This window comes from Sarcophilus harrisii, chromosome 1 (genome assembly GCF_902635505.1).
Source record: "Sarcophilus harrisii chromosome 1, mSarHar1.11, whole genome shotgun sequence".
Lineage (NCBI taxonomy): Eukaryota > Metazoa > Chordata > Mammalia > Dasyuromorphia > Dasyuridae > Sarcophilus > Sarcophilus harrisii.
In genome coordinates, this window is record NC_045426.1 from 644390357 (window position 1) to 644414858 (window position 24502).

General features: G+C 37.1%; 1 protein-coding gene across 2 annotated transcripts; it reads right to left on the reverse strand.

Annotated features, from left to right (window-relative positions):
• Nucleotides 1–10916: 10916 nt before the first annotated feature.
• Nucleotides 10917–21532, reverse strand: LOC116420735 (myelin-oligodendrocyte glycoprotein-like). Of its 2 annotated transcripts, none has more exons than XM_031947446.1 (7): nucleotides 21370–21532; nucleotides 20698–20784; nucleotides 20021–20362; nucleotides 16876–16989; nucleotides 15015–15131; nucleotides 14577–14743; nucleotides 10917–11390 (listed from the first exon to the last, which is right to left on the reverse strand). In XM_031947446.1, exons 1-7 carry the CDS (start codon nucleotides 21410–21412, stop codon nucleotides 11361–11363), a joined length of 900 nt encoding a protein of 299 aa, XP_031803306.1. In that variant the 5' UTR covers nucleotides 21413–21532; the 3' UTR covers nucleotides 10917–11360. The 2 variants fall into 2 exon arrangements, with proteins under 2 accessions (XP_031803306.1, XP_031803307.1); XM_031947447.1 differs by having other exon boundaries at nucleotides 21330–21530.
• Between the last annotated feature and the right edge of the window lie 2970 nt (nucleotides 21533–24502).

Here is a 24502-nt window from a genome sequence, read left to right on the forward strand (position 1 = left end):
CTATCTGGCCTCCTTGGACTCCTTTCCAACCTAAGAATCTTTTCTTGTAGATGAGACAAGATTATTTAGGTCGAGGAGGAAGGGGATTAAATTTGGTTTCTCAACTCAAACCTGTGCTTCCCCAGTTTGAGCCTGAGGAATAAGAGCTGAAGAACTACAACTTAGCTCTTGATATATACCAGCATGAGCCCTTGATGACTGAGATATTGCTAGAATATTACCAGTTATTCAGAATGACCTCAATTTCATTTGCTATATCCTATGAAAGTATAGAATCCTAGCTAAGTGTTTTGTTCCTCCCATTCTAACTATTCACTGGTTTCTCCATCTTATCCGGAATCTGCAACATGAGTCTTGTAGTCCTATCTTGTTCTAGCTATCTGCTTATTAGTGAAGTTTAGTCACTATCACAGAAACCTATCCACTGACAGAACACCTCACCCTTTTTTCACACCTCAGTTGTAGCACTAGCCCCCACCTACCTTATCCTGTTTGGCTTTAATTTTGGCACAAGATCATGTATGCTGATGGGAGTTAACAAAATAGGACTATGAATGCTAATAGGAGCAAAGCCATCAGGGTGGGAACCTGCTATATGGAACACTGGTTGCATCATTTTCCAGTGACTATTTCAATTCTTTCTCCCTGGGAAAATCATGCAACCTCTGCTGCAAGAATTTTATGTTTATAGATTAGGAAAGGGCCAAACAGCAAGTTCTAATATGCAGCAGATCAAATTTGAATCAGTTTGAGAGGAGGGAGGAAGCTTAGCTGGCACAAGGTCTCTTTCAAACTCTTGTTCTAGCGACATCTTTTTCTCCTTCTCAAAACTATGATGAGGAAGACCCTTGTACGCACAGATCCTGAGCTTAATTTCCCCCAAAGAAGGAGGTAAACTTTGTTTGGATTTTTAAATATGAATTTCCCAAATATAGGATGGACTAGGAGTCATCAAACTCATCTGAAAAAAAAAAAGACCTAGTAAACAGCAAGCCAGGTATGAATCATTTGAGTGGACAGCAAACCCATATGTGAATCATTAATGTTATTAAAGACTAGTGTTATCTTGGTCTGCTTTTAAAGAGGCATGACTTTTAGGAGTAAGAAGGCCCTTTCCTACTCTGTCCTAGTTAGAACTTATCTGGAATATTGTATGTTTAATTCTGGGCAGCATGGCTTAAGATGGAAATTGAAAAGTTGGAATGTGTAAAGAAAAAGGTAACCAGGATAATGAAGAGCCTTGAATCTATGTCCTGTGATGGTCCCTAAGTTTAAAGAAGATTTAAATTCCATATTCCAATTTGCTAGAGGCTGAAGTTTAAACCTCATTGATTGGATCCAAGGTACAGAATGAGACATCTATTTTTTGATGTGGATAATATGGAAACTTGTTTTGCCTACCTATACATACTTGCTATATAGTTTTCTTTTCTTTTATGTTGGGAGGAATGAAAGGGAAAGAAACAAGTTCTCATTCACTGAAAAATAAAATAAAATACTAAGTGTCATCAGAAAATAAAAGGCAAGTTGCAGGACTGTTGATGAGACATTTCACATTTTACCTTGGCTCTGCACTGTCCAAAAACCTCATAAATAAATAATAAAATAAAATATAAAGACTGAAACAAAAATTGAAGAGAATGTAAAACGCCTCATAAAAAATCATAAACGAGTGATCTGGAGAACAGATCAAAAAGAAAAACCATAAGAAAATCAGAACTATTAGAAAGTTATAAACAAAAGCAACAAAAGAATCTTGATTCAATAATTCAAAAAATGATTCATTAAAATTGTAACAAAATGTTAGAAAAAGAAGAGAGACTTGAAACAGAACTAGTCCACTAACTGAAAGAGATTCTGTGCTCATAGAACTGTGAAGTCTTAGAACTTGAAATATTTTAAAGATCATGTAGTTTGATCATTCTTAATCCCCATTTGGAACCTATAACTGTTACACACATTTTTCCAAAAGGGAATTTGTGGCCCTGTGAAGGTTTTCTGGAGGCAGCCTTAGTCTCAGTTGAAATAAATAATTACTCCAAAATCATAGCCAGCTGATAAAAGATCTGAACTTTTATTGTGTCCTAAAATATAGGCTGCTTAGCTCAGGCCTATCTCTCTGCCTGGCTCCAAGAGTTCTTGCAGCTTTGTTCTTGGCTTCTGCTTCTGCTTTCCTCAGCCTCCAGCCGGCACCAAGTTGGAAGATACGATGAAATCTCTCTTGCCTCGAAGATAGGGCTTGTAGGCTTTCTTGCAGAGTGCTCCTCTCCAACTCTAAGCAAAACTCTCTCGAGCTCCCAGAGTTTCAAGTAACTAACTCAAGTAAATAAGTTCCCAAGCTCCAAGAGCTCCCTCTATATATGTGATCTCCCAAAGGTTAATTCTGCCTTCTGGAGGGAGAGGGATTCTGGGTTATCTCCCAGAGTGCTCTCTGGCCCTAAGGGAGGTGTGAATTCAGATCTCATACTAAGCCCTGAACTCTCCCATTCGTGTGAACACCATTGAGTACTTAGATACTTATGAGCTCTCTAAAGGTATGAACACAAGCATTGTTTCCATCAGTATTAGCAACTTATCACCTTGTAAGGATTCGCTCTAAGGTGTGAACCAATAAGCACTGTATCAATTCTATTGAGTTAACACCAGGATTCTGACATCACCCTTGAGTTTTCACCTTGTTTCAAGTTGACACTAGGATTCCAATATGGCCCAAAGAGGAAAACTTACTTACAGAAGACCCCTCATCCAGGCAAAGGCATCTCTGCGACTGAAATCCAGGTGTCTTAAGTTCCAGCACTGGGTTACTTGCTTTTCATTACATAAATACCTGGCCTGAAGCCTGGGTAAGTCATATAAAGTGGGCCAAATAGCTCTGTTTTTTACTTCAAAATGACCTATCTATGTCTCTCTGTGTGGGCATGTGTGTGTATGTGTGGATAATATGTGTGCATATGTGTATGTGAGTATGGTCAGAGTGGTAGTTTTAGAAATGCAGACGACTGTTGAATAAGGAGAAAAACAAGTGGCAAAGAGGAGAAGCCTTTGTGAGCAAGATTGGGGAAGGGGCCCTAAACCTAGGAAATGTGACAGGCAGAATGTACCTCAAATTATCAGCAGCCCAAATACAACATGAGTGAGGGAAGAAGCCCAAGATCCTTATGAAAAAGAAGTGAGAAGGAAGAAGAGCAGTTCCCTTGCAAATCAGCATTGGTGCAGTGTTTAAGAGATGCTCTCTGGTGCAAAAATGTTTGTGGCAGCCCTTTTTGTAGTAGCAAAAAACTGGAAACTGAGTGGATGGATGCCCATGAGTTGGAGAATGGCTGAATAAGTTATGGTATATGAATATTAAGGAATATTATTGTTTTTTTTTGAGAAATGATAAGCAGGATGATTTCAGAGAGGCCTGGAAACTTACATGAACTGATGCTAAGTGAAATGAGCAGAACCAAGAGATCATTGTACATGGCAACAACAAGGTTATATGATGATTAATTCTGATGGACAAGGCTCTTTTCAACAATGAGATGATTCAGACCAGTTCCAGTGATCTTGTGTTAAAGAGAGCCATCTATGCCTAGAGAGAGGACTGTGGGAACTGAGTGTGGATCACAACAAAGCATTTTTGCTCTTTTTGCTGTTGTTTGCTTGCATTTTATTTTCTTTCTCACTTTTTTCCTTTTTGATTTGATTTTTCTTGTGCAGCAAGATAATTGTATAAATATGTATGCATATATTGAATTTACCATATTTTTAAAATCATATTTAACATAGATTACTTGTTATTTATGGGGAGGGGGTGGGGGGAAAGAGGGAAAAATTGGAACACAAGGTTTTGCAAGAGTTAATGTTGAAAAATTATCCAAGCATATGTTTTGAAAATAAAAAAGCTATAATAAAAAAATAGATGATCTCTAGTATATTGGATTCTTTTTCTAATCTAATCTAATACATGAATTACTGGGCTATATCAGTGGGAACAGTTTTTAAACTGCAAATTCCTTAATCCTATGAAATCCCAACTTGTAATAAAAGCAACAAATTCCCCCCATCCTCCACCAGAGAGGGATCTATGAATTAGTGATTAGGTAATGGAGGGCCTGCCTTACATTCAGAAAAGCTTAGATTGAAGTCCCATGAATCATACTGGATGTATAACCATTATCAAGGTATCTTCTTTGTGCCCAAGTAAACTCGTTCAGATTATATAGCTGACTTGCATAGGTAGAGAGAATTTTCATATTAGAAATTCTCTATATTATTTGATTTATAGGACAGGATCACTTTCCCACATGCTAACATTCTCCCTCACACAGCACGAGGAAGCCATGATCTATTGTAGAAGTTGCCTCCTTCAAAGTTGTCATTGATTGTATTCCTCTGAGGGAACCAAAATGACTGAATAATCACAATAGGTATAGAGTTAGACCAATATCTCACATTATATAACAAGATAAGGTAAAAATGAGTACTCAATTTAGAGTAAAGAGTGATATCATAAGCAAATTAGGGGAGCATGGAAAATTTTACCTCTTAGATGTATGAATAAAGAAAGAATTTATGATGATGGAGAGCATCATGTGATACGAAATGGATAACTTTGGTTATTTTAAATTAAAAAATATTTTTGTACAAACAAAAGCTATGCTGCCAAGATTAGAAAGAAAGCAGAAAATTGGAGAATTTTTTGTTTACAAAAAATTTTTCTGATAAAGTCATTATTTCTCAAATGTATGAGTAAAATTTATAAGATTATGAATCCTTCCTCAATTCATAAATGGCCAAAGGACATGAATGGGCATGAAAAGCTTCTTATAGTCATATGAGAAAATATAGTCATGATTAAAGAAATGAACATTAAAGCCATTCCGAGGTACTGCCTTACACCTATCAGATTGGCTAATATGACAAAAAATGAAAATGATTGATATTGGAGAGAATTTGAAAAAATAGATGCACTAATGCTCAGGAGGAGGAATTGTGAATGGATCCAAATATTCTTGAGAACAATTTTTAATGTGAAAAGTACTATAAAACCTTGCATATCCTTTGACCCAGCAAGACCACTAGTAGTTTCTCAAAGTTATCAAAGGGAAAAGGATGTATACATATAAAACTATTTAAAGCATCTTTTTTTGTGGTGCCAAAGAATTGGAAATTGAGGGTATGCCCATCAATTGGCAAATAACTGAACAAGTTGTGGTATATGATTATCATGGAATATTACTATCTGAGATGGTTCTGTGGACCTCAGCTCTGGCCAACCTTTGGGCTATAGAAATAAAGTTAGGTAATGAAAATTAAAATAATATTTTTGTAGATTCTCAAGTTTTGAGAGCAATGATTAATAAGTTTGGCAATTAGTCATTTTAACATGGCAAAAAAATTCCTGAAACATTGGGGATAATTCCAGGAATTTGCCCCATTCTGAAAGAAAAGAAAAAGAAACAAACTAGATAAGTAGCAACTTTTTCTTTTGCTAACCCTTCACTGACTCCTATCTTGTTGGTGTCTCCTACTCCTTTGGGAAAATACCCTAGAAGATATTAAGGGACCATCTCCACTCTACTCCCCGGAGCCCTGAGTGTATCTCAGTTATGGGGCTTGCTAACAAGATCAATATACTCCAAGTCTCTCTATTTGCTAACTCCTCTCATCTCAGAGCAGATTAAGAAAAGAGAATGCTAAAGTACTGTAGGGAAACTAAAATTCTGCCTCACTTGTAGAAATAGGGGAAAAAGCAACAGCCATGGGGACTTCACAAAACCTTGCCCAAATACCTCCCCAACTTGGCTTGGGAGAATAGGAATGACATGAAGGTCAGGCTCCATGTACAGCATTCCCTGAGTCCCGGCACCTGAAACTACTATTATGGACAGATTCTGGCACTAGTCAACCCAGCCTTCAGCAGGTTCTGTCTACCAATTGCCTGGGAAAAATCTGGGTACCCCTGGCAATACCCAGCAAGTCAGTGTGAGGTGAGAAAGCCAATCAATCTCTGTATTTGGTAAGCCCACCATTCTCTGTTTCAGTTGTGGACATGTATTAGCTATAAAAGTTATGGCAAATTATTTTATCTCTGCCTAGTTTTTTTTTTTTTTTTGATTTATAAAGAGATATAATAATGAAGATCACATGATTGCAAAAGTGCTTAGCTTAAAACATGCTATATGAAACTGCTACATTATATATAATTGCTTCATATTTGATAACTTTACATAGATTTTTAGATGTGGCCAACATATAATGCCAATGTTGAGATAAATGATTTTTATGTGTGTGTAAAGTAATTTGGAAGCAAATTCAACTAAATTAAAGCCTCCCCAAGACTAAGAGACCTTACATAAGTAGAGAAGATAGTAAAAAAAAAAGTTCTTAAAGGAGCTCTAATTAAAACGACGTATAAACTGTATTCTATTTGCACTGATAGCATTAACAGAAGATTTAATAGTTTGGGAACTTTAGGAAAACAGAAAAACAGCTTGCTACTACTTTAAAAGCTCTGATAACAAATAGCCTGCTTCTGAGTTATCTAGAGTCAGACTTCTGAGAGCCCTTTCAGCAAAAAACTGTCACCTTACTCCTTTTGTTGGCTCCCAAAAAAGAAATGATTTGTGTGAATTGGAAAATAACCAAATGGCAATTCAGTATATCTAGAACCTTTAATTAGAATTTAGGAAAGCTCAAAGTTAAGTCAATTTAAAAATCTGTTCTATCTCAATTTTAAGAATTGTCTTGTTTTCTCCCTAAAACAAAAGGGAATTAAAGGAAAAGAAATTATAGTCAAGATTATTCAGCTATTACTTAGAAAAATTCTAAAATTGTAAACTAAGTTATTTGGAGTTATTGTCATCATGTTAAACCTAAGATTGGTAATGATGTGTGTATAACAAAAGGGATGAGGTAAAAGCCTTATCAATTCACATACAAGTATGAGGTGTGCAACATCTTTTTCCTCCTTCCCAGAGTAGGGAGAGGTATCAAACAGCACAGTCCATGAAAACACTAAGAATAGTTGGAGTGGGAAATGGCAAGCTCAGGCTCTTCTCTGGAGTCTCTGTCAATTCCCCTTAATTTGTAAGCTTTTAAGTTTTCTTGAAACCATCAGGATAAGCAAGGTCGTCAGTTCTGAGAAATAAGCTTGTTGAGAGTGTGAAGGAATGTGTTTTACTAAGAATCTATAAGCTTGTTTAATGATTGATTTTTTCCACCAGAATAAGTTTAAATATATAAAACATGTTAAACAAAAGCTTCTATGTGTATAAGTCCTAGTAAATTTTTAAAAATAATGTAACTAGCTGTAAACTGTGATTAGTAGAATTTTCTATTAGAAATAAAATCTCTTGGGACTATAACTGATATTCTTTTGAGCTTTGAATCTGATTGCCTGATAATTAAGTCAGTAACCCACCATTTGAGAGAAATACCATAAGTTACTCAGATGCCTTCGTGAATTGTCATATCTTATGACAAGTAAACATCTTATCTGGGCAAGAGCTGGGAGGACAATCTTAGTCTCTGCTCAAGGTTGTATCCTTCTAACTCAGTTTCTCAATTCTATTTCTTTGTTTTCCACCTGATTATTCTTGAGTCTGGCTATGAGGTGGAATTATTACTGTATGATCAGTTGTCAATCAGAGGTAAGGATGAACTTAAAATGCTATTGTTCTAACAATCTATCAGCAAACATTACTGACAGACAGATAATCTGGTGGTCAGTGATTACAAATTCCTGAGACAGTAGTGAATAGACCATTCCTCAATTCTACTTCTGGGCCATAAAATTAGCATATTAGTGACCTGAAGAAATGGTTAAATTTGTCTTCTTTCTCTTGGTTCTTTGATAAATTTTTTTTTGGAACTTAGCCTACTCCAATTGATATTACAATTACAATAAACTTTGTCCCTTGACTTGGAGATGGGTTCAAGCCTGCAAATTTTTGCAACACCTCATGACACTGATCTGTGACCCCAGCCTTTTGGGGTCCCTTCTGAACCTCAACAAACTTAATTTATCTCCCTTTCCCAGAGAAGGGAAGGAGGGAGATTTGGAGGGATAATGCCCCAAGGACTTAGCAGGGGAAAAAGGAATGTTTATGTTTGTTCTATTCTTTTGATGTGTTTCTTTCTAAAACAAACAACAACAAAAAAAGCAACTACACTGATTGTTTAGCAGTTAAATGTAACTAAGGTGATTTGACTCCCCAGATTACAATGTTAAGATAAGAGACCTGATAGCCTCTACAGAGAAACCTGCAGGAGGAGTGAAATGTAACATAAATGGCTTTTAGGCATGGGAATAAAGAATCAGACTTACTAACTCATGAAGCAAGGTACTGAAAGCTTTTTTCTCTTCCCACAGAAAATTAGTCTCCAAATGCCTAATACTCTAATACTCTCATATGATGAAGAAATTAATGAGTTTGGCTTAGTCATTAGTTTGACAACAGGATAATGGAGATATTTAGATAAAAAAATTTAGGAAGGATGTGATATCTGTCTTCAAATATTTGAAAGATTGCCATGCAGATACAGGTTCTTGGCCTCAGAGTCCAACATTAGGAACAATGAGTGGAAGTCATAAAAAAGAACATTTTGGTTAAATATAAATGTAGCATCTGGGGAATCCCTTCTTTCATGTGAGTCCCCCCCCCAAAAAAAAAAAAAGTTATACTAAGCTCAGAAGTGTACTGTGGATCCACACACTTAAAACCACAGCTCACAAGTTTTTACTGATGCTTTTCCTTTTATTTGCCTGCCATGTACAATTTGTTCAAAGCAACATATCTTAATTAATTAATTATTTTATTTATTTTTTGTTAAGGCAGTTGGAATTAAGTGACTTTCCCAGGATCACAAAGCCAGGAAGTGTTAAGTGTCTAAGACCAGGTTTGAACTCAGGTCCTCCTGATTTCAGGGCTGGTGCTCTATCTACTGTGCCACCTAGCCACCCCTAAAGCAATATATTTTAATGGAATAACATAGCAATAAAAGTAGCAATAATGATAGAACATTCTTTCAGTAAACCTTGGGTATACTCTTCAATGGATATACACATCATCAGTAGGAAGAGTAGATGTTCTTAGATATCACACATTAGGAAGCATAGATGTGTGGTCCTGGCACTAGATGGAAATACATATGCATGGGGAAGCATTATAATCATAATGGGGCTAGGCCCTGTCCTAAACACTTTTTATAAATCATATCATTTAAGACTCACAATAACCTTTTGAGGTGGTAGCCATTATAACCCCATTTTTATTGTCATTCAATCATTTTGTTTATATCTGACTCTTTGTGACCCCATTTGGAATTTTCTTGGCAAAGATATTGGAGTGATTTGCCATTTCCTTCTCTAGCTTATTTTACAGATGAGGGAACTGAGACAAACAGGATTAGTAAATCACCCAAGACCATGCGGTTGCTAGTAAGTGTCTGAGATCAGATTTGAACTCAGTCTTCTGACTTTAGGCTGAACATTCTATTGTACCAGCAGCTGCTTTTGAGAAAGTACTTGGGTGGAATTAACTGAGTGAAGAAGCTTTTATGGGAATACAGCCTTAAACTATACTTTAATCATGACTTGAGACTTTATAATAACAAATAGAGCTATAGCTAAAAGTTGCAGGTATTGTCCATTCCTATTTTTCCACCACTTCTTAATTAACATTTAAGTACTTCTTTTAAAGGTGATGTTGGCTTTGAATTCTATATCTGCTTGTATATTAGTTCTCTAGGGAAACTTAAATTAAGAATTTATTATTATTTATTTGTATTCTTTTGTTTCTGGGTTAGATTTCTGAGATGTAAGCCTGGACTCCCCCAAACAATGAGAGAAAAACCATCTTGGTTGGGGGCTTCTGTAGGCTATTTAATCTTGTGTTTGAAAATCATGATTTGCTGACAGATGTCTTGTCAGATAGGAGATGCCCTTTCTCAAGAGATCATAGTAAACCCCTTTTTATTTTTTCTTTCTTTGAAAGTCTCTAATTGTTTTTGTGGACTTTACTGACCCTCACATACCTTTACTGAAGTGTGGAAGACCAAGACCAGCTAGATTACAGAGTACAAGGTGGTAGGAAGAATTCAATGTTTAGAAGACAGGAAAAATTGAAAGAAGCCAAAGCAAATCAGTAAGCATTTATTAAGTACCCACTATGTGCAAAGCACTGTGTTAAGCACTAGGGATACAAAAAAAGAAAGGAAACATGGTCCCTGTCCTCAAGGACCTCACATTCTAATGGGGGAGATAGCACACAAAAAATTGTAGATATAAGACATAAACAGTAATCCTCAAAGAGAAAACATTAGGAACTAGATAGGAAGATTTTGATAGATGTGTGGAGGATAGACTTGAGTGGGAAGAGACTTTTTTTTATTATAGCTTTTTATTTACAAGATATATGCATGGGTAATTTTTCAGCATTGACAATTGCAAAATCTTTTGTTCCAATTTTTCCCCTCCTTTCCCCCCACCCCTCCCCCAGATGGCAGGTAGACCAATACATGTTAAATATGTTATGTTAAATACAATATATGTATACATGTCTATATAGTTATTTTGCTGAACAAAAAGAATCAGACTTTGAAATAGTGTACAATTAACCTGTGAAGGAAATCAAAAATGCAGGCAGACAAAAATAGAGTGATTGGGAATTCTATGTAGTGGTTCAGACACATTTCCCAAAGTTCTTTTGCTGGGTGTAGTTGGTTCAATTCATTACTGCTCTATTGGAACTGATTTGGTTCATCTCATTGTTGAAGAGGGCCATGTCCATCAGAATTGATCATCATATAGTATTGTTGTTCTTGATCTCCTGGTCCTGCTCATTTCATTCAGCATCAGTTCATGTAAGTCTCTCCAGGCCTTTCTGAAATCATCCTGCTGGTCATTTCTTTCTTTCTTTTTTTTAAGGTGTTTTTTTTAATATAGCTTTTTATTTACAAGATATATGCATGGATAATTTTTCAGTATTGACAACTGCAAAACCCTTTGTTCCAATTTCCCCTTCCTTCTCCCCACCCTCTCCCGCAGATGGCAGGTTGACCAATACATGTTAAACATGTTAACTGCTGGTCATTTCTTACAGAACAATAATATTCCATAACATTCATATACCACAATTTATTCAGCCATTCTCCAGTTGATGGGCATCCACTCAGTTTGAATGGGGAGAGACTTGAGGTGGGGAGACACAAACTAGAAGGCAACTTTCTCAGGCTGTCTCTCATTTGTAGATAAAAGTGATGAAGAATCTTTTTTGTAACTCAAGGAATCCTTATGTGACCAAATAGCAGAGGGATAATAAGGAGAAAGTAGTTTGAGTTCCCATCAAAATTCAGTGGTAAAGTCAGCACATTTATGATTCTGCTTCGGATGTCTCATCAATCTGGGGAAAGATACAAGACCAGAGATACATTGGAATCAGCCTCTCAGTTCCTCATCTCCAACATCCCATCTGTGACAAAAGGATGGAGAGATGTTTTGTTTAGTTCCTAGGGTTTCCCTTCCCAGTGCTATCCTTGTTGGTTACTAGGCAAGGTAAAGACCTTTCCTCTCTTCCTCAGTTGACATAATCACAAAATTCATCAACTAAATCAATGAGCCTAAAGTTAAAGCAATTGCTAAGGAATTTTATTATAATCCTACACTGTGCAAATAAGTCCTTAAGCAAGTGATGTCACCTAGGACTGAATCAGTCACATTCCTTGAGACTTTATAGGAAAACAGCAAGTCATTTAGGTCCAGGGTTGAGAATGGTTTGTAAGTGAAAAACACATGGAAGTAGGGGGGAGGGAAAGGGATGTTCCTCCTCCTTTCTCTCTCCCAACAACAAAGACTTTGGAACTACTGGATTAGTAGGAGGTAATATTTGTATGCATAATGTAGAATTAAAGTATTCAACAAAAGAAATCAGGGGAATCCATCTGAACAGCCTTTCCAGCAGAGAGCAGCACTCTGACTGCAAGAGCACTTTACCAAGGAAGAAAGACAGACTAAGGAAGGAAGGAAGGAAAAGAAAGGAGGAAGGAAGGAAGGAAGGAAGGAAGAAAAAGAGGGAGGAATGAATAAAGAAGAAAAGGAAAAAAGGAAGGAAGAAGGAAAGAAGAAAACAAAAGATTTTGTTACCTAGGGAGTGTATGTTACCCTATGCTGCATGTGTATTCTATATGTGTCTCATTACCAATGAACTCACTTTTTCCATGAAAACTCTGTTTTTATTGAAGATTTTGCCCCATTTTTTTTTTTTTTTGGAGAGCAATGTTTTACACCAACTATTAGTGTAAACATCTTAGTAAATGCCTTTATTTAAAGCTAATTAAATACTCTGGCTGATTGTGAATGATGATCTCATTAATGAAGACTTCTGAGTTGGGAAAAGTCACTCACAGGATCACTCCTAAAATCTGAGATATCAATTTTCTTCAAGGGACTCCACTTTGAGTGTGAATGCAAGGTGTATGGGGCTCTTACACAAATGCCATTATTTCACTTTAAATATTTTTGAAATGCATGACGAGTCTGAAATATTTGTGAGATTTATCCTGATCTAAGTTGTGGGAGAAAAAACTATGAGCTAGAGGTCATCTTTGCTCTCAAGAAATTCAGTCTCCTGGAGAAACACAACATAAAATGTACAGAAAGATAAATAACATAGGTTATAAGGGTTTAGGGAGAGGTTCATACAATGAAGGGAAAAGGAAGCCAGTGGATGAAAGGATCTCTAAAAATTTGAGTGATTTTGAGGATATGGGTTTGGGGTTGAGCCCTAATGCATAGATATGATTTGTGGAAGTGAGGAAAATAGGCGACACATTCAAGTCAGGAAGATCAAGGCAAACAAAGCCTTGGAAGTTGGATAATCCATATATATTCAGGGAATGGTGAGAGGACCAGTTTTGCTGAAGCATAGAGAATGTGAATGGGAGCAACTGGAAATAAAATATATTGGGACTAGATTTTGGAGGGTCTTGAATATTAGTCTATAAGTTGTGGACTTTATACTGGTAGTTGTAGAGGTCACAGTTCTCAGAGCAGGAGAAGGACATAGTGTTATTACATGTATTTATTTTATCTTGTCATGACACCTGCAAGTTACCTGAAAGTGAATCACATCTCATATAGCTCTTAATCACCAAGGGAGAGAACACAGCCATTGGTTGATTGAAGGATGTGAATTCTAAGGGTTCTAAGTAAACCAGAGGTTAAGGAATTTGGAAGGGCAGGGAGATACTAAAACATTGTCCAGGAAATTGAGACTGCAAAGCCTCTTGTCCTCTCCTACTCTCTTGCAATTGATTTAACACAATAACAATTTAATATATTATTATATATTATAATTATACATACAATTATAATATGACATATAATATATTATATATTATTAATATATTAATAACATAATACATTTGTTATAAAATTCCTTAATTTTAATTAATACTCCTGGTATCTGGGCACAGTTATATCTTGTTTATCTGTGATAACTTAATCATACCTAGTGATTTATATAACTGAGATGTTTGGACCTTTTGTAATTACATTATTTGGGGTGAGAATTGACTCCCCCTTCCATCCATTTACAGATGGTGAAACTGAGGCCCATAAAAGTTAAGTATTTTGTCTAAGATTACAAAGCTATTAAGCAGTCAAGTGGGATTTAAACTCAACATCCTAATTTTAAATCTAAGTTTCTTCATAAAACTCCCTGGTGGAAGGACTGATAATAAAAGGAACCTTTCTGGATTCTTCTTAAGGCTTGTGCCTTCCCCCTGATGATTATCTTCATTTTCTATTCACTACTATTATTCTTGTCTAGACTTTGACTTAGCACAGTGCCTGGCACATAGTAAGTGCTTAGTAAATGCTTGCTTGCTTGCTTAATAGATGAGATACTTGCTTGAGGTCACATAGTCAGAAAATGTGAGTCAGGGGAAAATGTTGGAGTCAGGATTCAGTCATCTCTCCTCTATAATTGGAAGACTTTTCAGGGAGCACAATATAAAATTTGTCCTAGCTTTCCATGGATATCAAGTAGGAATGGATATTTATGGCCTAGGGATTACGGAGGATGAGAAAGGGAAAGCAAAATGGGAAGAAGGAGAGAAAGAAACAAAGAGAGCTGATAGAGACAGAGAGAGGCAGAGAGATACACACAGAAACAGAGACAGAGAAAAGAGAGAGACAGACAGACACAGGGAGAGACAGAAAGAAAGAGAAAAGGAGCCAGAGACACACATACATACACAAAGAGACAGAGAAAGATTAAAAAGACAAATAGAGAGAGAGAGTGAAAAGAGGGGCAGAGAGACACAGAGAGAAACCAAGATAAACACAGAGACAGTTACAGAGAGAGACAGAAATAGAGACAGAAAGTTAGACACACACAGAAAGAGAGACAAAGGAAGAAACACAAAGAGGAGAGAAGTAATAGAGAAGAGAGGAGACAATTTCATATGGAGAGTTAAAGGGGGAAAAGTCAGGGAGAATTAGAGAGAGAACAAGTGATAGAAAAGGAAAGAACAGAGATGGATGAAAGGGATGAAGAGAGCAGCATACTCTCTCAGGTTCATATTACCTTTTTAGTGACCCAGAAGTGGAAGGAAGTGGTTATACATAGCAGAAACAGGCAGGTAAATAATAGAAGTCCAATCCCAAGTTCAGCAGCAGAGAACACAACATAGACTAGGAAGATGATCCAAATGAGCGATTCCATCCAGTCCGACTTCTCTCTGTAAACACATCCTGGGGGCCAAACCCCAAGGGCCATCAGCAGGAGCCCTGTCCTGGGCATGTCTAGGACACTGAATTTTGTTTCCATGACAGAACCAAGTCTCATTGATCAGCACAAACCCAAGGCAGGGCTGTACAAGGCATTCTAAGTCAGGGCAAGATAGGAGTAGGAGGATTAGGGGAAAGAAGGGATCAGAGCTGCATAGGAACTATGGAGTCTTGGATTTCTAATTTCATCTTGTTCTTCTCCCCATATCCCCATCCCATAACCTCTAGCCCTTACCTTCAAATCTTTGAAACACCCACAGATAACAAATTGCAAGACCAATTTCAAATGCTGATATCACAGCCAGGATTCCATTTATCTCCCATGGCCAGGGAAGTTTCTGGAGACCATGTTCTGAAAGAAGTCCCAAGGGTGTTGTAGTAAAAGTTCTGATCTCATATTCTCCTTCATATCTCTCTTCCCTATCAGTTAAGGAAATACTTTTCCTCTTTATATGCTCCCCCAATCCAAATTAGCAGTCCCTTTCCCTTAAATTATCTTGTATTTTTTTTTACATATTTAAAATATAATATATAATAGTTGCCTAATTGTTCTCTGTTTTCAAATCACACTATCTAATCCATCCTCTAAAGAATTGCCATGGTGATTTTCTTAAATCATCACACTCTTCAGTAAATTCTTATTTTTGGGAATTAAAACTTTTCTCAGCCTTGCCCTATTCTACCTTTTCATCCTTTAAACATATTCCTGACTTCTATTTACTTAACTCTGTTATTTAGCCATACTGACCCAGTGTACTATTTCTTAAATCTTCTATTTTTATGTTTTGAATATTCTGTCCCTTCTTTCTAGAATGCTTTCTCTCCTTTCCTGTACATATTGAGATTGTAGAAAGTGACAGAGTGTCTTCTATCACCCTACCCCAGGACACAGCACTTTGCATAAATAATTAAGGCTTCATTCAGATTTCCTAAATAAAAATGATTGAGCTCCAAAGGAAGTTCTGATTTGACAATGAAATAGTGAGTAAATAGTTTGTTCTATACAGGGGCAATGCCTGTGTAAAAACATGGATTTGGGAAATAGGAGGGTTAATTTAGAGAACATCCATGTGTGGCTGAAATGTACAATGTGTGAAGAGATGTAATGGGAGAAAAGTCTACGCTACAACAGTATTTAGGCTTTACAGCAATTTTTCTTAAAAATATCTAGGATTTTTAATAAACAATAATCTTAATATGACCAAGCAATGTGATTTAGCTGAAGAAACCTATTACTGAAGGAATCCTTCTCTTGTACTCTGCCTCCACCAGCCCTTATTTGGAATAATGCTCAGTTCGGCACTGAAGGCTAAGTATATTGATAATCTGGTGAGCGTCTACAGAAGGGCATCCAGCTGGTAAAGGGCCTTTAGTCCTTGCCATGTAAGGATCAAATAAAAAAACTGGGAATGTTTAGCCCATAGACAAGAAGAGTTAGAGGGACATGTGAGTGTTATTCAAGTTCAAATTTTTGATGGGTTTTCTGTAGAAGAGAGATTAGATTTGTTATATTTGCCCCAGAAGACAAAACTCCAAATGCATAGAAATTGCAAAGATAGAAATTCAGGTTTGCCTTAATAATGAAAACTGCCCAAAATGGAATGTCTCTTTTGATAAGTAGTGAGTTCCTCCTCCTTTGAGATCTTGATGACAGACCACTTGTTGGATATGCTATAGTGGTAATTCATTTTTCATATGGATTTCACTAGATTGCCGTTGAGGTCTTTTCCAAAACTTGAAGTCCATGATCTGTGACTTCAAGATGAAGACTTGGGAATGGTTGGGTCCTTCTGCTGATCCAATGTGTATATGTAGAAAAGTAGAAGTTGAGGGTGGGGTAGAATAGTGACCTTGAGAAAAAGGTGTGTTGGGTGGAGTAACTTTATGATGGGGAGGTAAAGGAAGTAATCTATAGGAGGTTTTTGAGGACTGTGACTTAAGGAGTGGTTTGGAGATATGCTGAGACTAGTAATCAGTGGCTGAGGGACGGACAAAAAGTTAAGACAGACTTCTGATATCCTTTTTTGCCCTTCCTGCTTTGACCTGCCCAGTATGTTGGCTGGTAACCCCTACCTTCAGCTCCTTCTTATATTTACCTTTGTATCGAAGGAAGTAAACTGCAGAAAAGACAAATGACAGTATCCAGTTTGTAATAATTATCCCAGTGAAAATACTCAACCAAGGTAGGCTCTGTTGCTCAGCTCCATCACCTAAGAGAAAATAGTTTAGACATTACCTTGGAGCATTAGCTTTCTGTCACACAGCAGCCCATTAGACTACATTAATAAAAAGAGTATAATAATTTCATACCACGTAAGTGCATTGCCATAAAAAGGAGACCTTCAAAATAGCTTTAAAAGATCACAGACTGCATGCCTTGTTAGGCAAAGAAGGGATCTTTAATTTCCCTTTATCTACTAATTCCTTCTCTGCTGCCTACAAAATATAACTAAGCCTCTCCAAATTTAAAAAAAAAAAACTTTTACTCTCACTACTACTATCCCTGATTGTCACCATCCTGTAGCTCTGTTCCTTTTTTCACCCTAATTTCTCAAATGTACAAAATATTTCTGAGCTTCGTGTACACATTAGATGAGAGCATTAATAAAGAAGGTTTGGGGACAGTGATGAACCATGTCTTTATAGTTTCACAAATTATTAAAATATTAAGAGAATATGGAATGCTCCTGGGAATACTGTTAGTTAATTATGAATGAGTATTATGATGTTCTTCCTTTTAAAGTAGGACAAAAAGCTGGAAGTAGTCTATTTTCTAGCTTTTCAGGAAGCATGAAGAATCCCTTGAAAAAACGGAAATGCTTTAATGAAAGAAAAAAAAAAAAGGAAAAAAATTCCAAAGAGGTAGAAGGGAGCCATAGTCTATGGAAGAAAGCTGGAGTATAAAGAATGTGTCACAAAGAAGGAAGGAAAGATATTATTAAGCCTTTAAATTTAGGCAATGGATATGAAATTCTTGCTGTGGAATGTGGGGCTATATACTCTCTGAGCTGGAAGCAATTTCTCTTGATCTGTGGAATGTTGTTGAGGATCCAAAGATGCTCCCAGATAAGAATCATCTAGATCTCATCAGAGAAAGCAGAGAAAAATAGTGTTGGTTGGAGATACCTTTCTGAGGGCTACCAACCTAAAATGATTAATAGAGAGGTCTACTGTCTCCTTGGAGATTATGTCCATGATATGATGAAGACATGAGACTTGTCAAAATCAAAACCACTGTCCACCAAGGAGGTGATACTATGACATGCAGGTGATTTGGATTTTAGTGGGGGTGAGTTATACAAAGTCACCAGCTTCACTCTTTCCTCCAGAGCCATTTGGGTCCAGGGGCAAGATATTGATCAGGATGACTGGAGGTGGTCCTGTCTATCTGCCTGTCTGTCTATCTATCTATCTATCTATCTATCTATAGAATGTTAAACTGAAAAAGGAGAGAGAGAACAAACTGTCTCCCTGAACATAGTGGACACCAAAGAAACAAGGAAAAAGTAGGAAAATAGTAGTAGAAATCCCTTATGATGTGAAGTTTGCAACATTCAAAAAGAAGAGCAACAATAAAGTTCATAGACTCAGATATCTTGACACCAATTAGTGTAGTACAATAACTAGAGAATTTAATGCAAGGAGACAAACATATCTGCATAAGTATTATTGGAATCCAACAGAATGTAAACTATGACTGGAACACCATGATTGAAAAGTATAGATTTAAAAAAAGTAAGTTTGATAAAAGGGAAGATGAAATAGTATATTCTATTCTGTGTTCTATGTGTATTCTATGAAGAAAGACTCCTATGAAAACAAGCAGTTTCCATTGATGGATAGAATGCTGAATCTGGGAAGACTGGAGTTCAAATTCTTCTTTGATCCTAAGCCACTTGACCATGGAAAAGTCACTTAACTACTCTGAACCTCCAGAGATTCTGTTCAAGAGTTATTTACAAAGTTTTTGATGGGCTTTATCATTTATATGGGCACACAGGCACAGTGGCCAGTATCTGAGGGCAGATATTAATTCAAGTCTTTCTGCCTCCAAGCTCATTGCTCAATCTTTTGCACCACCTGTTGCCTACATGACAAGGCCATGGGGAAACAAGAAGGGATCTGGGATGGAGAGGAGACTTAAGCCTTGTCAGGATAATGGAGAATGGAAAAGGGTAACACATGAGGTAGTGAAGGATGAGGAAAGTCATACAATGACTGCTTAAATACAGATTTGAGATTCTTCTTGAAAAGAACACACATACACATATACTCAAGACTGAATAAAGAATTTCTCTCATTTTATAATAATGGATGGCAACTGATTACTCCCATCACTTTCCAAGCCATTCCCTTGTAACTTTGGCAAAAATAATCCAATCAGAAAGAACCTAAAAACCATTGCCAACAATTATTATGTTGGGTAGGAAATCGAAGGTCAAAGGGTGATGGGTTGTTTTCTTTATTAAAGGAAAAAGTGAGAGGAATGAAATAAATAGTAAGAGAGTGTCTAGTGAATTCAAGTTACACTTGGTCTAGTTGAACTACATCCTCATGTCCTGAAAGAGTTGTCAGATACAATTCCTAATATTAATATCCATTAATATTTGAAAGATCACAGGAAAATAGAGAGTGTATCACAAGATTAGAGCACAATTGTCTAATTTTCAAAAAAAGGGAAGAGTTTGAAAATTATAGGCTAATGAACTTGATTTTACCATGAAAAAAATGAAAGAGGTGGTTGGTGAACATTTAGAAAAGAGAGAAATGTTTACAAAGGTTGGCTCCATTGAGAACAAGTAATGTCAGACTAAGCTCATTTTCTTTTATGATAGGATTACTAATCTAGGGAAATACTGTGGATACAGTTTACCTAGATTTTAGCAATATTTGTGTTCAAATTTCTCTTATCAGTACTGTGGAAAAGATGGAAAGATAAGGCTTCTTCCTCTACAGCCCTTTTCTCTGCTTTCTCTCTTTTGTCACCAAAGTCCCCCCTCTCTTCTTTCTCCATTTCCCCCTCCTTATTTTCTTTCCCTTTCCTCTTTATCTTTGTCAGCCAGTCTTGCAAGACTGTTTTCAATTCCTTTTACTATGATTTCTGTGCTTCAGCTCCCAAGTAGGGACTCCACTGCCTCCTCTGTCTACCAGTACCAACTTGGCATGGCTCAGATGGGAAAAAAAAAACACTCTCCCAACCCTTCCTATGGGAACTCCAAATTTTCAGAACTAGCTCCTTACCTGAGACACATAGTTTCACATTAGCTTCTTCTTGATGAGAATCGCTGTCAAAATGACATTTATACCATCCTTCATCTGAGGCTGTAATGTTCCATATTCTCAGAATGACATTTCCACTAGTGATGGAATCTTTCATCAGTTTTGTTCTCCCCTGGTAATCAGGGCTTTGATCTCTAAACTCATCCTTCCCATGTTCATAATGATGCACGATTTTTAGTGATTGGGACCAAATCACTTTCATGTCCTGAGCATTCTTTTGGGGAGAAAGATGGCATGACAGGGCTGCTTCTCCCCCTACCTGGGCCTGAATGGGTTGTGTAGGTCCAATCACTGAGAACTCCTCTATTGAAAGAAAGAGAGAGGGGTTCAGAAGAAAAAAACCTGCAGAAAGTGGGAGAACTGGGGAACCTCTAATGGTAGAGAGGCTAACATCTGAAGGAATAAGAGATAGAGTCCATGGAGGGAATCAAGGAAGAAGGGAATCAATGAAGAGGACACTTAGAAGGCTTCAGGAAGAAGAGAAGACAAATTGGGAGGCATTTGGAAGGGTTGGTGGTTAATGAAAGAATGACTTGGAAAGTATTGGGAGTGACATAGGAAGGCAAAATATCTCTGGGTTTATCCTTCAGAACCCACCTGATAAATCCTGGGGGTTAGGGAGAAATAAATACTCCTACCTGAGGCCAATGTGTATGTCTCAAAGAAGAGGAAGATGAGAAAACTGGAGAGAAAGTTGCCTGAAGGACTAATAATCTCCATTATACCTGAGGGAAGAAAAATACACTGGAGGTAGGGTATTTGTGATAGGAAGGAGTGTGTCAGTGGACCAGAGACACCTTGATCCCTTACATCTTACTGAGGAAGTCCAATGATAATAGGAGTAAGACTTACAAAATGAACCCTTGGATTCATCCACCTTCCATTGCACCCAGGCTAGTTTTCTAAACCTCTTCTTCCATATTTATTTTCACCTTCCTGTATACTTTGGCTCATACTTTCCCCTCAGCTTCAAATGCCCCAGATTTACCATTTTTATTTTTTAAATTCTTTCCCTCTCTCCCTGGAGCCTTTTCTGAATGCCTTATTCCATAAGAATGTTTCAACTAAGAGTGAATATAGCACAGGGATTCACCACTCATTTCTTTTGTGGGTATATATAGCACAGGGATTCACCACTCATTTCTTTTGTGGGTAGGGAGACTTAGATATCTGGGACTGAGGGGAAATCGATTTCTCCCAAGACAGAGAATCTGGGTGAACTCAGGGTGAAAAGAGTGGAGGAAGTGCTAAAAAGGGAAGCTAGACTTACCTCATAAATCCCAGTAAGCTCTGTTGTATAATTGCTGTACCTGTATAACTTGTCCTGTATAGAGCTCTGTACTGTGTCCTCATACTTTAGGAAATCCACTTCTATCCTGAGACTGCTGGCAGAAAGTGACTCTGGAAATACCACTGAGCCCAAAAGTTGGTCCTCCAGTTATAGTTGTATTTTCTGTTCTCCTCTGGAGCTTGTATCTCTACTGTTGGAACCCCACCCTTCATCCTGGGACTGTATTCTTGTGATAAGCTCAACTCAATGGCATAAGCAAAAAGACGTAATCCAAAAACCAGTAGTAGCAAGAATGACTTCGGTGTTGAATTAACTTCTTTTGAGCAAAGTCTCTGTGCTGCCAGTCAGATCAAAAACTGAAGTTTAGAGCTGAGTCCACTAGAGCAGGATGAAGGAAGAAAGCATACCTTATGGGAGATGTGAATTGAGGGACTTGGGAATTAGGAAGTACCTGTAACAGACTAAGGAGACAGTATTTGGAATAGACAAAGATGAGTATAAGGGGTAAGGAGAAGGCAGAATGGACAGAACATTAATTGAGAGCATCACAGCATTCCCAAGTTGAAAGGCACTCCAGGGATCTGATCCTATCTATCCACACCAAGGGGAATTCTGCCACATTTCTTATCAGTGGTCATCTAGCTATCACTTATAGATCACTTAAAAATGGTAAACATTCTGTTTTGAGACAGCTCAAATTATGAGAAAATTCTTCCTAATACCAAGGCAAAATCTACCTCTCTGCAACTTTTATCCATTGTTTCTAATGCTGGTCTCTGGGGACAAGCAGATAAAGTGTTAATCCATCTCCCACATGACACTTTATGTCTCTGTTAAGTCTTCTTTCTCTGGGCTAAAGATTTCCTGTTTACTTAATTAACAGAATTTTACTGTCTTGGTCTCTAAACTGTGTATAGCTGGAACTGCACAAAGCAGAGACTTTACCAAGTAGTAGTTGAATTAAACACTTTCAGAGTGAGGAGTACAGTTTACACATCAGAAGTTCTCTTGAGCAGGAGACCTTCCCTGTTGTAGGAGAGGTAGAAAATTTATACACAAACCATAAGTGAAGAGAGGTGAGAAGGTGGATTACAGTATAATCATTCTTAGGACCTGAGAGGTTTCCCATGACAAGCTCAAGAATTCAGGACAATATGAGTGTTCTCTAGTCCTGTGGGCATAGTTTGTAAGTGATTTTTTCAAATCACAAGGATCATTACTCAATAGTGGTGAGGGAGATAGGACCAAGAATTCTGTGATATGAACAAGTTTCACAATCTTTGATCCACTTCATTTAATATATACAAGGGAGAATTATAAGAATTGATTAATCATTCCAAGCTGCATTATAAGAATCTGACTCCCAAGCCAGAAGAGACATCTCTGAGATATCTAAATTATTAGCAAATTCATTAAACATATCATCTTGATAATTATGAAAAATCATAATCATTTCCCCTCAACTGATCTTTGTATGGCATGCTCTTAAGAACCCTCAACAACCTGATCACCCTTCTCTGGTCATGCTTGTGAAGATGATGTCATTTCTAAAGAAAAGGTCAGTATTTAGCATTTCCAGAAGTGATTAGACCAAGTTGGAAACAGAGAAACAGAATTTCTCTAATTCTAGATTCTAGATTTCTATTAATACAGTCTTTTTTTTTTTTTATTTAATAGCCTTTTATTTACAGGATATATGCATGGGTAACTTTACAGCATTAACAATTGCCAAACCTCTTGTTCCAATTTTTCACCTCTTACCTCCCACCCCCCCAGATGGCAGGATGACCAGTAGATGTTAAGTACATTAAAATATAAATTAGATACACAATAAGTATACATGACCAAAACGTTATTTTGCTGTACAAAAAATCAGACTCTGAAATATTGTACAATTAGCTTGTGAAGGAAAATAAAAATGCAGGTGGGCATAAATATAGGGATTAGGAATTCAATGTAATGGTTTTAGTCATCTCCCAGAGTTCTTTCTCTGGGCATGGCTAGTTCAGTTCATTACAGCTCCATTGGAAATGGTTTGGTTGATCTCGTTGCTAGGATGGCCAGGTCCATCAGAACTGGTCATCATATAGTATTATTGTTGAAGTATATATGATCTCCTGGTCCTGCTCATTTCCTCAGCATCAGTTCGTGTAAGTCTCTCAGGCCTTTCTGAAATCATCCTGTTGGTCATTTCTTACAGAACAGTAATATTCCATAATTTTCATATACCACAATTTATTCAGCCATTCTCAACTGATGGACATCCATTCAGTTTCAGTTTCTAACCACTACAAAAGGGCTGCCACAAACATTCATGTACATAAGGTCCCTTTCCCTTCTTTATAATCTCTTTGGGATATAATCCCAGTAGTAACACTACTGGATCAAAGGTAATCCCAGTTTATTAACCGAGCATAGTTCAAACTACTCTCAAAATGGTTGGATTCGTTCACAACTCCACCAACAATGCATCAATGTCCCAGTTTTCCCACATCCCCTCCAACAATCATCATTATTTTTTCCTGTCATCTTAGCCAATCTGACAGGTGTGTAGTGGTATTAATACAGTCTTAAGAGTTTCCTTTTAAAATTGTCTAATCACCTGATGACTCCTGTTGAGTTTGTAGTCATACACCCTCAGATTTTTTCTCTTTCTCTTTTAAAACTTTTTTTTGTTCTAATCAACTTGACAAATATCAACAAAAATGAACATTTCCTTATAAAAAGAACTGAAAAAGGATTATATATGAAGTTCTGAATCTCTACTAGGTGTAGTTAGTACTCTCTCCTGCCAACTATATATGTATGTTTGTATGTGGCAATTGGGATTAAGTTACTTGCTCAGGGTCACATAGCAAGTAGGTATTAAGTGTCTGAGGCCACATTCGAAATCATGTCCTCCTGACTCTAGGGCCAGTGCTCTATCCACTGGGCCATCAAGTTATCCCATCCAAGACAGTTCTCTAAATAATTGATTTATGCAAAATTATAACAAGGAGGCTAGAAGTATGGTGGAGATAGTGGTGGCGAGGAAGCTGCCTCTAGTGCTGAGAGACACGTGACTGTCAGAGACATGGAAACTGATTAGATTTGGGTGGGGAAAATGGTTTACTGGAGACTAAATGTTGTGGGAACAATGTTTCCAAAAAGCT